The 16,047-nt window shown below is 40.4% G+C and overlaps 1 protein-coding gene across 3 annotated transcripts in view; it reads right to left on the bottom strand.

The window, feature by feature from the left end:
* Nucleotides 1-1,329: 1,329 nt before the first annotated feature.
* The window catches only part of atp6v1h (ATPase H+ transporting V1 subunit H), a 42,780-nt gene continuing 28,062 nt past the window's right edge, over nucleotides 1,330-16,047 (bottom strand). For all 3 annotated transcript variants that reach the window (XM_048249372.1, XM_048249390.1, XM_048249382.1), the window contains 2 exons: nucleotides 7,061-7,174; nucleotides 1,330-2,221 (listed from right to left, as the gene is read on the bottom strand). In XM_048249372.1, the coding sequence (XP_048105329.1) occupies nucleotides 2,152-2,221; nucleotides 7,061-7,174 (184 nt within the window). In that variant the 3' untranslated portion in view covers nucleotides 1,330-2,151. The remainder of the gene's footprint in view (nucleotides 2,222-7,060; nucleotides 7,175-16,047) is intronic.

Genomic DNA, 16,047 nt, shown 5'->3' with positions numbered 1-16,047 from the left:
GTCTTCAACACCTCTTTGTGGAAACTAGAGAAATAAAGGCCAATACACATAAACCTGGTTGTTTAGAGGGCTGCCAAATCAGAAGCACTAGTAATGCTAAGGCTTGTGCTTACCAAGGACGTCACCAGACATCTATGATCAAGGAAGATAAGCAATCACTTGGTAACAAGCACTGCACACCACAGGTTAAACAAATCTCAAGATTTCTTTTAAGCAGACATAAATATGTCTGACTATAGGTCAGTTTAGAGGTGCTTTCTAAAATTATTGTTTCATGTATTTTGCACATATAAACCATCTTATTCTTTTTATTCTTGTCAACTTCCATGATTTCTTTTGTACATCATCCCAACAACTGCCAATATAATTTAGGCCTAACTGGGTTACAAACATATGTTAATGATCGGACAGCATTATTATTGCTGCCTTCATACAATATTTATAACGTTAATTCTAGCCTACCTCACATTTATTATGCTGGGTAACCTTTTTCAATTTTCTTCAAATCAGCCTTTTTTTTCATTGAGAAGAACTGAACAATATAACAGCATGCAGCAATGAGGGGGACCAAGCAACCCAGCAGGCCAGAGTTGCCATTGACAGGACACAGTTGTATGCACTTACAGCAAGTTTAATGTCAGATGATCAAAATGATCCAAGATATGAATTCACATTCTATTTGCCAGCTTTGCTGCTAATCTTAATCGGTTGGTATAAGGCACATACTGCTGGGTAGCTTTGAGAGGTCATCTGTGAAGATCACCTGTAGCAAAGTTGAAGGCTACTTGCCCTGTTAAGGTGGTAGCATTGCTTAGCATTATTTACTGTCCTATCAATCAAACCAAGGGAAGGCGTTTGCACTTGATAGATTTCCTTTAGAAAGATTCCTTGAAATATTTATCAAGGAATTCCTATAGATTTCCTTAGATTTTATAAAGTCAAAATGTCAATGAATATGGAGGATTTAACAGCAGAGTCACAGCTAGAAAATCAGATACTTAACAAATAAGCCTATTCGCTAAACATCATTATCTACACAGCATATTAATGAATGTGTTATTAAATCTGAGAGTGGCAACCACACACATCCTCTGCAGTCTCAGTAAATCACTAAGTCCACCTGTTAGCCTGAGGAAAAAGGGCTGTGTGTGAGAGTGAGAGACGATCAATGGGAGGGAGAGAGGAAAAAAAATAATAATAATAATTACCCAGGTGCTGGAGCTCCCATTGTCTGGAGGTCTACTCAGCAGGCCGTGCTAGCACTTCCCCTGGATCCATCCATAGCAGTTAATCATACAGCACCCCCAAATCAAGACAAGCCCCAGGAAAAATAGCTCACTACTTTATTGTTATTTAGACATGGTCTGCAATATGGCATTTTCATTATGTCAATATATATACACCAAGCTAAGTACTGAGAAGCCTTGGGCATTCATGGCCACCGTGACGTCCACTCAAACTTTGCGCCCAGGCTTACAAAAAAATGTGACTTGTGTCTGACCTTTAGGGGCCAAAATAGTACAATTACTTTAGGAACCACAAAATCTCATGTCAGATTTTCAACATGTTTCTTCACACCCCCTGTAGAAATGTCTGCACATGGCAATAGCCTTGTTCCTTCACTTATTTCACCATGACCGTGCAAGAGACGGCAGACATGACAAACGTTTCCTAGGGAGTCCTTTATTGGAATGCAGGTCATATTTTTTAATACTCGAAGAGATAAATAAATTTCAAGATTAACTTCTCCAGATTATACATATATAGTAACATAGACAACTACCCATCAATGCACACAAACACACACACACAAATCCATCCGAATGTTTTGTTTTTTTTCTTTTGTTAGAGCAACAAAAATCACAATGGGGGTTGTGGGGGTTACATTTGACGTGAAGGGAGCCTAACCACAGTAATACAGTATTACACTTCACAGCAACTGGACGTGCGCTTGGAAGGGGGGTACACTAGCCATTGCAAACATGCCAATTCACACACACACACACCTTCACATACATACAGAGATGTTTACACACAGGTACAGCATATTGCCGGAGAGAGCAAGAGAGGGAGGGAGGGAGGGGGAAAGAGAGAGAGAGAGAGAGACAGACAGAGACAGAGACAGAGACAGAGAGAGGGGGGACCAGACGCTCAGCTTCTGGCTGCGACGGCAGTGGCGGGGGCTTGCTCTGAGGACTGCAGCTGTTTGCCAAGGTACTCCCTGAGAAGAGAAGAGAAGAGAAGAGGTATGGACACAAATCAGAACACTGGAAAAGAAGCGCTTGTGTGTGTGTGTGTGTGTGTGTGTGTGTGTGTGTGTGTGTGTGGGGGGGGGCATCACTCCCTCTGTGGGCAAGGACATGCGGGCTCTACTGGCATTTCAACTCGTTCCACAGCAGAAAGCACCAGCCATGATTTCAGACTACTTCTACTATCACAGATTATTGTGTGTGTAATTATGTTACACATACTAAATATTTTATGCTTTAGGTATGTAATTATTATGTAATTAAAAAAATCTTTGGCACTTAAACTAAATGTTCGCATAGAGACAGATTGCAAAGAGGCCATTATGGATGGGAAAGAATGACAAGTTACTGCAGTTCAAATCTACATTAGAGGCATTATTGATTCATCTGATTCATAATTAGGAAGGCAGCCGCAAACATATTTGACCGTGGCACCAATCTAGTAGCCACCATCTGTAGGAGTCCTTCACCACCAACCCCCAACCCACCCACCATTCAGTCCAACCATCTGTTTGAGACGGCAGTCCTTAGCAACATGGAATGTGGAGGTGCAGCCACTTTGCAGAGATAAAGGTTATGAATGACAGGATCAAACACACAGGCCATTTTAAAATAGCACAAATGTGCAATCAGGTGAGGCGTCAACACCCACAAGAGCACCTCTCCAGCTCTGGATTCTTCTTCTGGGCAACACATTTATTAGCGGAAGTCGTAGCGGACACAACCACAACCCCCAACCCACAAGTCGTAGCTGACACAACCACAACCCCCCCCCTTCTGCAAACATATCACCCCTTGTAAGAAGCTGTGGCATTAAAAAAATTGAGAAATATATATACAGCTCTGGAAAAAATGAAGAGACCACTGCACATTTTTCTGATATCATCCTACCGTTGCTGAGTGACATTCGAGTTAATTGACGGTCATATTCAAAATCAATACAAAACTGCAAATTTGAATTTCAACCATCAACTCATTCAAATGTCCTCAGCAATCGTAGGATGACATCAGAAAAATGTGCAGTGGTCTCTCAACTGATTCCAGAGCTGTATATATGGAAAACCCTCAATGTCATCTCCAATTACTCAGTACATCTTTCTGAAACACAAAACAAACGCTTCATAGACACCAGCTAAAGAGATTTAGGTAAAACTGGTACTGAAAGTGAACATGTTTTCTTGTGCATAATCTACTGCAATCGGATTTCCAGAAGTTCATCACTTAATTTATTCATACATATCACTCTTCTAAAGGAAACAAGAACAGAAAAGCTGCTCATCTGACCTAGCATTCTGTGGCCTTTACTTTCTGCCTGCAGTGTGCTGTTACGTCCTACTAATCACAGGGAGTGATTTGTGCAGTAGACTCATCAGCTGTGTCTTCTCTTCACCTATAAAATAGAAAAATCCCCTGGCTTGCCACAACAAAACCGTTGCCATGACAGCAGCTAAGCTCCACTATAGCAAAGATCCTTGATTACTCCACTTCAACCCTCTCTTAACTATAGGCATCTATACGTACAAATGCCACAACCGGTAAATTTGGATGTGCTGCACGCACCTGCCCCTTTTTAGGGGAAATTGACCGTTTGGATTGAATAAAAACCTATGGAGTTGCATGGAAGTGGGGAGCTTATACTTATATTTGAACAATGAAATTCACAACAATGAATAAAAGGCGTTGGGAGGTTGGGAATTGATTTTCACTACTTATTAAGTTATCGTTAGTTAGACTCAAGACTTGTGCACATTGCCCATCATTCAAATAGGGGCCTATGATGTTGTTTGGTCAACAACAGATAAGTGTGACAACCCAGAAGTGTCTCAGCATGAGCCTCTCGCCATGCACTGCTTCACTCCATGTCAAAATCCTTGGGCTGTACAATGGTCTTATCACGTTGGCACCATCAACAGACACTTCAGATTCCACTCCTGCTGGACTAAAATGGAGACGCACTCTCTGCACCATTAGTCTGAATGAGGGAGAAATATGCACCCAGCATGCTGTTCTCATGTCACGACCCATAAAATCTGGAGCGACTTTCTCCAAATCCATTGATACTGTAGTCTCGCTTTTCATAATCTTCCATCCTAAATCAGTGATTGCATTCAGGCATCATGGCTCAAACTATCGTTTCTCGAGGGAAATAGGGCTCTTTATGATATCTGAATAGCACTAAATCCAAATGCAGCTCGTATGTGTAGAGTACAGAGAGCACCAAATAAAAATATGCCTGAATGCAAACAGCATTACACTGTTTGGACACCACAGACAGAGCTGGTGTTATAATCTCTAACTGAGCCAGCAAAGGCATATGTTCTCTCACACACACACACACACACACACACACACACACACACACACACACAAAGCGAGCATAGTTGCTCTCTCTGCTCCTCCCGCTATGAAGGGCTAAGCTCATTCTTTTATTTAATGAATCATATATGATACAGTCTCATCCCTTACCCTCTGTATTCCTCCGCTGCCCTCTCAAAACCCATTGTCTATTTTGTGCTCTTATCTTAGATCAATACACCTGAACAAAGGCTTTGGAAATGCTTCGCTGAACACAGAATTTTTCCCAACAAATTATCTTGCACTTAGAGCAGAGGGAAAAGGCGTAGCATGATAAAATGAGAAACAAGCATATCTGAATAAACAGTCTGGTTCAACACTGGCAGCACAAAGCCACCAGGCTGGCAGTGTTCCAGACATTAGTCCAATGCAGAAGAGACTCAATCAACAGTACAGCAGAGATCCATTTACTACAATGTAAGTTCTACAGAGCTCATCAGAAAGGAGGCCAAGTGAATATGAAAATACAAAACAATAAAGGTCTTCAGAAATGTACAATGACCAGTGCAGAGAGAGAGTGTGTAAAAATGTACTAGTCTTCAGCATTTTTAGCACCACTGAGTGATGAGCATTGGCCTCACTGTTGATGTGTCATTAAAGGCGACACAGAATGGAAAACCAAAAACTTGAACAAGAGTTTGGCAAATGGCCACAAAGCTACCATAAACCTGAAACACAGCCGTTTCATCCTTTGTATGCTAATCTCAGACTTTTAAATGAGGAAAACCATCCACCTCTCCACACGTTACTTTACCACTTTGAGTAGGAGATTCAGCTAGAAGTTGCTGGAGCCTGTTGTGAGCGGTCATTGGATACAAGGCGGCCAATCAGTGTGGAGCTCAATTATTCTTATTCAGATAAACATGAAGGGTGCTAGATATCTGCTAAAATGGGTGATTTTATTCCCCAATCTAATTACAGGGATGTAAATGGGCTTGTAAAATAGCAACGGATCATGTGTTTTTGACACACCAAAGTTGCATACCTTCTATGTTAACATCAGATAACAAGGTGAATTGCCTTGTCACACTTGCAATACACTTGCAATACTAAATATACTGTGCATATACAATGCATCAATGACATCTCAGGGGTTGAAGGCTCTCCAAGGCTTAATAGTGTCTAATTATGCTTTTCAAAACATTCAGAGTGATTTTTCATTACGCTAGCCAAACCTACGGTAGCGCTATTCAGTACCGTCTGGATCTGCTCCACAGGATTAGAGTGTGAAGAGTAACCAGTGAGTGCAGCTTCACATTAAACTGGGTGATTAGCCTTCATAGTCTGACAAACAGCAGCTGAGGACAATTAACCATTGGGGACTCTAGTTCTGCAATGTTCGCTGGCTATTTTCAACTTCAGACAAAGCCAAGACAAGTAGTGCTCCATTCCTGTGATAGTTTTGGGTCTTTCACGAGGGGTCTAAAGGCATATCTGGTGAACATGCACTTAGTTTATTAAGCGTTTCTTATGGTTTGTATATTAAAGTATTGTTTATTTTTTATTAGGTTGTTGATTAATTTCACATTGTTGTTTATTATTGATATTCTCCTTAATGTAGTCTTACCATGCTATTATTATTGGGCCTCATTCACCAACCGTTCTTACTAAGAAATTTGTTCTTAAAACCCACTTAGGAAGTTTTTACGAAGATTATGGTATTCACCAATGTTGTCTTGTTCTTAAGTAAGAACAGAATCTACAAACACTCAAGAGCACTCTTACGCACATTTGAGAACTGACTGGTTATTGCATTTTCATCATATCTGCAGGTGTAAAATATAATAGAATTTAAATGACAACTATATACTGTATTTTATCATTTAGGATATTTTTGAATAAAAATATTATAATTCTTTTTTAAAAAATGAATATAAATTCCACTATTTTACAAAGCATTAATGTATTTTAGAATAAATAATTAACAAAACAAATAACACTTTTTCACTTTTTATACTAGCTGCTAAATATAACGACTCATTTACTGTTCATTTACTGGTGCCTCAGCCTCAATTTGTGTGCACACGGCCCTGCAGTATCATGCCCTTTTATGGGGATTGACAGGGCGTTTACCTATGCTAATTAAGAACAAATGGCACGCCCTTTCAACTTAAGAAGAAATGGGATTCAGCATGAAAAGAACAAAACTGCGAACGATTCTGAAGTTTAAGAACACCTTTGTGAATCTGCCTAAGAGTTTTCGTAGGACCTTCTTAAGAACACAGTTAAGAAAATTCTTAGGAAGATATTGGTGAATGTTATTATATTTGATTGAATGGAAAATCCCATAACCATAACCATAAATAGTTGCATGAGGACTGCCATGACACATGCATTCCTTTACAACCAAGCTTAGCCAGGTCGTAGATCTCCGGGATTCACACCAGGCTCACTGCTCTGGACCAGGTGAGACACGGACTGGTCCCTCCACAAGTGCCAAGATGACTCCTACTTACCAGTTGTGCACCATGAGCTTCTGCACTGCCAGCAGGGCGTTGTAGCGGACGAGCTGGTCCTCGTGGTGCATGTGGTTCATCACCAGCTGCTTTCCGCCAAGCTGCTCGATCACTCTGAGGAGGGGAAGGAGAGAGAGAGAAGAGACAGAGAGTTTGTGTGTGAGAAAGAGACAGAGAGAGAGAGAAGTACAGGGTGAACCTGGCCTTATAGCCAAGATGACCTTGTCTGTGCGCTCCTTTGAGATGAGAAGCAGGGGGTAATTGAGAGTGTGCAAACGAGACAGGCTGGCGATGCTAAGCTATGTGATGAAAAGGGACTTTGAGGGTTGTTGGGGTCGTTATCAGCGTCTCCACCCCAGCGGTTGAGTTGAAAAGCCCAGGAGGATCCGCCGTGTTTTAAATTCAGACATCCTGTCTGACATTTTCCTGTTCTAATCCAAACACACTTGATCCATCTGGCGTTGTGAAAAATGGTACATATGTCGATGGTTCGATTTTGTAACATTGACAGGCTTAGCTTGGCCTAGAGGCATGTGCTACATAACATTTCTTCATCTTTACTTGATTGTCTATGCCTTTTCTACATGTGGTTAAAATTTAAGTTAAAATCTTAAAATGCTTAAATGTTAATAGCCTAAATATTATTCCATCGCTTTGGATAAATGAATGTAAATGTAAATGTAAATATAGCTGCAAGCAGCAATGAGGGGGCCAAGCAGTGAAGCAGGAGTTGGGATTGGATTGTATTGGACTGGACTTGACTGTGTTGTGTTAGATTGGATTGGATTGGACTTGTTTGAATTGGACTGGACTGGATTCGAAGCTCACTGAATTTATTGTGTGTCCTCAAGATGTACTCCTAAGTCCACATACCAAGTTTGGTTTAAAGTGGTGAAAGTGATGATAATTATAGCACCCCTAGTGGTGAAAGCACACCAAATAAATTGTGCATCCTCAGGATGTAGTCCCAAGTCCACATACCAAGTTTGGTTGCGATAGGTAAAAGTGTTGCTAATCATAGAGCCCCTAGTGGTCAAATGTCACCAAATGTATTGTGGGTACTTAGGATGTGTTTACGACTCAACATACCAAGTTTGGTGTCAATGCGAAAAAGTCTTCCTAATTATAGCGCCCCTAGTGGTCAAAGTACACCAAATGTATTGTGTGTTCTCAGGATCGGGTCCCGAGTCCATATACCAAGTTTGGTTTCAATAAGTAAAGGCGTTGCTGAGATATGAGCTAATTTCCTGTATCTCTAGCGCCCCCCTAGTGGTCGAAGGTCACCAAATGTATTGTGTGTCCTCAGGATGGGATCCCAAGTCCATATACCAAGTTTGGTTTCTATATGTGAAAGCATTGCCGAGATATGACCCACTTCCTGTGATTATAGCGCCCCCTAGTGGTCAAAAGACTCCTAATGTATTGTGCGTCTTCAGGATGGGGTCTCAAGTCCGTGTACCAAGTCTGGTTTCAATATGTGTAAGCATTGCTGAGATATGAGCCTACTTCCTGTGATTATATCGCCACACAGTGATCAAAATGAACAACATTTCTTGAGCCTCCTCCTTATTGGGTCCTGAGCACATGTGGTAAGTTTAGTCTTGATAAGAGAAAACCTTGCTGAGATATAACTTCACCTCCTGTTTGGTGGCTTTGCCAACAATTTTAATTGGCTGTTTCGGGCGAACGGTTTTAGATTTGAAGACGAAAAGGGATAACTTTTATGAGGCTTGGTCTAAAGATCATCTGCACCAAGTTTCGTGAAAATCGGACAAACTTTGTGACCTGTGAAAACGTTTAGGTGTTTTTGATTAAATCCAATATGGCGGCCTAATCAATTATAGGATTGGATTAGAATTTGGCTTGGGTCAGCCTATAGACCTCCAACAGTATTAACAGACCCCACTAGTACATTGTAATTCCAAACACAACAGCAGCTACAGGCCAAAACGCATTTTTCCTAATTGCAGCGCCCCCTAGAGGTGAAAGGTCACCAAAGTTTTTGAACATCCTCATGATGGTGTCCTGAGTCCACGTACGAAGTTTGGTTATGATACATGAAATGGTTGTGGAGATATGAGCTCACTTCCTGTTTGGCGGCTTTGCCACAAATTTCGATTGGATGCTACGGGAGAACGGTTTTAGTTCCGAAGACGAAAAGGAATAACCTTTGTGCGGCTTGGTCTGAAGATCATATGTACTAAGTTTCGTGAAAATCGGTCAAACTATGTGACCTGTGAAAACTTTTTAGTATTTTTGATGAAATCCAAAATGGCGGAAAATCCATCATGGCGGAAATTGACGTCATAGGGTGCGTTGAACTCGGCTTGGTCCAAGGACTCTAACAATACCTAATTTTTGACAATCGGGTTCAACGGGTCAAAAGTTACGTGCGTGAACGCACGTCCAACTTTGGCCTATTGGTGCCGCTAGAGCGCTCAAGGTGCCAGTATGAAACTTGGTGAAATTAATCATGAGACTGTCCCCAATCAGTGTGCCAAATTTCACAACTTTTCACCAGACAGTTCTATGGGCTGCCATTGACTTCAATGACGGAAGCGTAATAATAACTAGACTGCATTTCCGGCGGGAACTGCGAAAGTGTGCTTGCCCTGGTCCGGTCACCAACGTGAGCAGACAGTGGCATACGCTATGCTGAACCTGGCTTGATCCAAGCATTCTAACAGTGCCTTTCAGTGTTGGGGCAGTGGCAATACCTCAAAAGCTCTATTCAACTATTGCCTTGCGGGGTGAATGCGGTTCGTTGGATTTTACCTGTGGCCTGCCTTCGAATTTAGCTTCTATGACTAAAATCAAATCAATAAAATAAAACGACAGCAGTGATTGGCTGCAAAAATAAATAATGTCACACGTCTTGCACCTCTCAAACTGGGCTATCAGGTAATCTAGAGAAAAATGTGAAATTATGAAATATCACTAAGGCATTAAAATGCTGCTTGTTTGTCAGGATACTTTTTCACTGATTTATTTAAAAAATATGAGCCAAGTGTAAATGTTATATATTCCATCCCCTAATTCTGTTTTACTGGTTTATTTGACAAATAATCTATATGGATTTGCTCTATAAAGACCTTATGTCTGTTTGGGATTGTTTTGAGAGCCTATTGATGCATCTCAGAATAAAGGAATGTCCACAACATTAGTGATGTTTTATTTGTGTGTGTGAATGTATTTTACTTAACTCATTGAATGTAGCTGGATACTCATGAACGCATGTCTCTAATAGCCACAATAAGAGTAATTTTAGCAACACCGTATTTTGTTTGGCCCATAACGACCCAGTGGATCATTAAAAAATGCCAAAATTCACATTCCTTGCTTGTTGTTGGTACATTAATCCTAGATTGCCACTTATCTGAGATGTAAGAGTTCAGTATAGGTTTAAGGTCTGGGGCAGGGATTTGACATTCTGTGACTTCTTCATTGAGGGCTTGCTTAGCAGCACTGTCCGCTTTCTCATTTCCCCTCAGACCAACATGGCCTGGGACCCAGCAAAAAACTACACTCAAGTTCTGGTTCTTTAGACGTTCTAGTTGATCAAGCTCAGCTTTGGTTGTACTTTTATGTGACATTAAAAGCCTACTGGAAAGATTTTTAATTGCAATTTAATTGAATGCAATTTACTTTTACGATTAAATAAAATTAATTTATCCCTCTCACCCATAGTTTTCTATTTACAAATGTACATAGGCCTACTGTAATTACATTTATACATAGTTATTCTACTGATCTTTATACTATTCATCCTGCACATAGACTTATTCTTACTACTCTTATAATTTTGTTTCTGCACTACAATGACACTGTTTCCACACTGTACATAGCTGTATGTTATGTACATATCTGTTATATATTTCTCATATTGAATATCCATATTTATTCTGGTTTATTATATTCTGTTAATACACTGCATATATCTGTTATATACACTCCATATATGGTTGCTATGGCCAAAGGCCAGTTATCTCTGCCGTTGTCAAGCGGGCATATCCTAACTTTATCTTGTTTTAAACATCTCTATTTTACTTAGCCTACTTCCATACAGTGAGTCCCATTAAGAAGTGGCCACTTCATTCGCGCTTACCGTGATTCACACAGCAACATTATTAAATTAATCTGTCACCATATGCCTATGCCAACGTTTGCAAAGAGGAGAATCTTTTAATTTGATTCACAATGAAACGTTACATTTAATGTACATGTAAACAATGAGTAGGCTAGTTTTGGTTGTTGTTGGTGGTGTTACTGCATCCCTTAGTTATGCCTACAATGCAAAATTGTTCCCTCGTGATTGTTAGACGCATTTCAAAACATCGTGACGTGAAATGCCACCACAAAACATTGTTTGTGAATCGGTCTTATTAGGAGTCCTCGCTTAAGCAGTCACAGACTCAGGCGCTACTTTTAGGGCTAAAATGCTTCCTGAATTACTCTTAGTAAAAAAAAAAATAGGAGTCCTAAAGTTACGAGTGATGAAGTTACGAGTACAAGCATCTCATATCAAATGACCATGGCATTACGCTAAGCAACATAAATCCCATAATGTTACAGCAACATCTCCTCCCTATGACATAGCTAGCCAGCTTCTAGCCACACAAGAAATGAATGATGTTAAATCTCCGCTTAGCATTCTAATAACAGAAGGGGCACATGTATGTGGACCACTACAACATGACTCATTATGTCTAACTCTATAAAACACTTACTTTCATAAAGGAAGCACACCATCCAGCACATACACATGGAAACCGATGTTTTCGGTAGGCCTACTTGGCCACAAACTCAAAACGTGTCTCTCTGAAGCTCTGTTCTAGAATCTTTGCTCTGAACGCTGTGTTGCTAGGCAACATCAAATAAACGAAATGAGAGTCTTTTCAAGGTATTAAAAGTGTACATGTGATTACGAATGGATGTGTGTGGTTTGCAATTAGAATAAACAAGAAATAACATTTCCAATAATTTCCCATGATAAATTACATAATATTTGCACCTTCCTTACTTGTGAAGCTCACACCTTATTTCAAGTACACTAGTGAAATGTAATACAACGTTGCCACCTAGCGTTCAGATGTAGGCTATTTAACATTAACGTGACATTGCTTGCTTATTCTTTTCGTCAACTCCATTGCTTTTTAGGAAAACAATCTTTTTATCATAGTTCCCTCTTCAATGAGCGATTACCAGCTTGTTTTTGTAACAGAGATAGCTGTTTATTGTCCCTAGGTTTACAGAAACACCTATTCATATTAATACGTAGCCTATGGAGTGCTGCCGACCACTGTTCATTACGGCCCAGAATGCCTTGCATGTCTTTACAACAAAACAACACAGTAAAACCTAATTGCCCGTAAACATATGCATTTGCATACTTGTAACATTTTTAATAATACTCTCCCATCATGATATTTAACAATAATGAAAAATTTAATTTGAATACCGTCAATGTGAAAATAACTGTACTACGTCAGCAATAAATAGCTAATGTTCTCCTTACCATTTCAGTTCGTAAGTCCACACTATCCCATGGCAGAGCAAGGATTTCATGATTGGGCAAGGTTGCCCGGATACATTGTGGCTGCCCAGAGACATTGTGCATACTTGGAAGGCATTGTGATAGATGCACGATATATCGGCGGCCGATATATTATTAGCAGATAAGTGAAAAAATGAAAATATTATTATCGGTCCGATAACAGAATTCTGGCTGATAATTTATACCGATATTTTTAAAGTCCTAATTTAGGCCTACGTAAGGTCCGTCTGGCTACACTGAGCTACTTGAGCTTGGTTGGCTATACTTTTTCCTCAATATAATGTCAACGGTGTGAATGTATTTCACCACTCTAACAAAATCTGTGCATATGCATTCATTTGGGAATCTGTGCATCTCAAAATCCTCTCGTGAATGATCCGCCATTTAACCTTAACAGAGCGGAGCTCTGCCGTCTTGTGCTGGTGTGTTTGCACTTTACCGCGCTGGTCGGGGAAACAAATAAACAAACTTGTTAGTGGGACGAGTAGGCTACATAAGTAGGCCTAGTTCTAAGTTGTGTTTTAGTATTATATTTGCATTACTTTAGCTTGGGTTTTGTATTATTACCTAGAAATATGCTAACCATTTGTGCTTCAGTTCCAGACAGGTCATCATAATAAGTTATTAAAACCTTCGGGGCTACTGTAGCTTATTCCAAGCTGAGCCGTTTATGAGCGTTTAGTCCTAAATGAAAACGATTCAAACTCTCTAGCCACTCACTCGCAATTCACTGACGTCAGGTTCACTTAAAGGAGCCACACATTCTGTAGGGCTAGGCTACTGTCATGTTGTTGACTGCCGTACTATTGAGGACTATTATGAGTTCTGTCCATCATTTAGGTAAAATTACTGCAATAAAATTATGCTTATTAAATGCTTTCCCCAAATCACTTTTCACAATTTTTTTTCAAGAGTAATATTCGGTTATCGTATCGGTATCGGCCACAACAAACCAATAAATATCGGTTATCGTTATCGGCCCTAAAATTCCATATCGGTGCATCTCTAGTTGAAGGTGATAGTTACCAAATACGGGTGGGTGGTTTGCCAAACGCTGGAAACTTTTGGAATGTTTTTTTAGCTTATACACCCTCACATTGGAGTCCCGAGTTCAAATACAAAATTTGCTATCGATATGTGACAGTGTTCCTGAGATATGGATCGACTTCCTGTTTCGAGAGCTTCGCCGCCGATTTTGTTTGGCTGTGACGGGCAAGCTTTTGAAAATCAAAAATCCTTCCGGTAACTTTTGTGAGGCTTGGTCCAAGGATAATGTACGTCCAAGTTTTGTATGCTTAGACCAAATTTGTGACCTGTGAAAATTTAGTTTCGCTTTCTGTTCAATCCAATATGGCGGACGAACGACACGCCCACCTGACGTCATCTTCGCGAGCAACTTACACCGGTACTGACCGGACGTTTTAAAGTTGGAACGGTGTCTCTGTCTCAAAGGGCCTAGGCGCTAGAGCTGACAAAAAATTAGGGACACGGGAAAAATAAAACTTAAGACTGCTTTGCAAGCACACTTAATAATAGTAAGAAAACATAGAAACACAATGGGTGCCTTCGCAGCTTCGCTGCTTGGCCCCCAATAATTCATATTTAATAATATTTAATGATAGACTAGCATGTGCTAAGCATGCATAGGTCTAAATCCACTACCTGGCACATCTTTAGGATTGGAATAGTAGACCTGTTCATACCTTTTAGCCTTAATTGTTATTTACTGAATTTTACTTTAAGGGTCAATTGAATTAAATACCCATGCCTTTGTTGAAGGCAGTTATAAAAAGGGCCTGTTTATGAAAGGAGACTTGTCATCCTTTTCAGATAATTCTGAAAAAGAGCCTGGTAAGAAAGCCAGTTCAGATGTCACCACCCAAGAATGACACAAAAGAAGCCTTCTATGCTTTTATAAATCTGACGAGTGTTTTATCAATTAAGTTCTAATTTCACCACCTAATAATTATTTGGCGGCATTTCAACCTATTTCACCACCTCAGATAAGACAACTGAAGTCTTTATGTGTCAATGTCTGTTCTGCCTCTCACATTCTCATCTTCCTGCAGCAAGATATCTCCCCATAGCACCCCTTGCATTAAAGGCAACGCAAGGCAAGTGTATTTATATAGCCCATTACAGACACAGGGGTAATTCAATGTGCTTTACATTAAAAGCAAAGCATAAAACGGCAAAAAGGGCAGCGGTCAGCATGTAGAGCAGATAAAACCAGCTGTCGTCAAGGGGACGGCAGAAGGAAGACAGGTGGATAACAGCCACAAGGTTACCCTGACCACACTGCCCCATGGCTCCTCCTGATAAAATTATAGCAATTTCCACCTCATCTGCAACAAGATCCATGCGGGCAAATTGCTCTGAAGAGGCTCAATAACAGGGTTAGGGGGCTGTGTCAGTCATTCTCACCACTGGCTCCCCAGCTGATAGCAGTTGGCCCTGTGACCACGGAGGCGTTCCAAGGCACTGAAGAACCCTGCAATCTCGGTAGTGTGGAGTGGTGGTGACTTGTCATCTTTCTCTCCTGAGTTAGATTGGGGATTAAGGGTCCTCACAGCAAAACAGAGGCCTCGACAGCAGCAATATATGAAATCACCAACTTGAGATGGTGTGAGGTTATCACAAATAGGATTGGCTTTCATCGCTCTCTCTCTCTCTTATTTCCCATAAGAATGGAAGGCATACACGATCACTGACTCAACATCAAACACTGCATGACCATGCATTTAGGCTGACTAGTGAGAGGCTGCCAAGCAAGGGCGTAGGTTTGGTGGGGACACTACCCACTAACCCCCCCCGAAAAACAAAACAAACAAAAAGAACTCAACTCTTTCACCAGCCACTATCCATGATTAAAATGTGCTACTGTCCAACTTGATCTAAATACACTGTGTAGCCTACATAATCAGATTTTAATATGTAGGCTACAGATATGTAGGCTATATTTAACATTTATTTTCTATTTGGCCTGTTATGAAATCATGTCCATTTAAGCACAGCTCAGTTTTAAGAAACTTAAATACAGGCATGCTTAGCATTTTGTGAAAAGAAATCATTAAGGCTACATTGACAAACTCTTAACCGTGAGCTGCCTGTATATTCTCTGATTCTAATATTTACATATGTCTAGGCGATGTATGCACAGCCCAGTTTTAAGAAATGCAGCCGAAAGACCATGTTGAATTTTGCTATAATTTATTTCAAAACCGGATTACTCTGGAACAGCTAACTATACACGGGAATGCATTAAACCTTTGTGTTCGGTAAGGTCTGCTGTTTATTCTGATATATGGTTTGTCATGTGTTATGCGAAGAGTGTGTAGGCCTCACGATATTCCACCGAGACAAATGGAGGTGGAGATGGGCTTAGAGAATAATTATTAAATCTCTTGAAGTTATTTTTCTCGCAAACTGTTTT

Source organism: Alosa alosa, chromosome 1, assembly GCF_017589495.1.
Source record: "Alosa alosa isolate M-15738 ecotype Scorff River chromosome 1, AALO_Geno_1.1, whole genome shotgun sequence".
In the NCBI taxonomy this organism is placed as follows: Eukaryota; Metazoa; Chordata; class Actinopteri; order Clupeiformes; family Clupeidae; genus Alosa; species Alosa alosa.
This window is presented reverse-complemented; position numbering and strand designations above follow the sequence as displayed.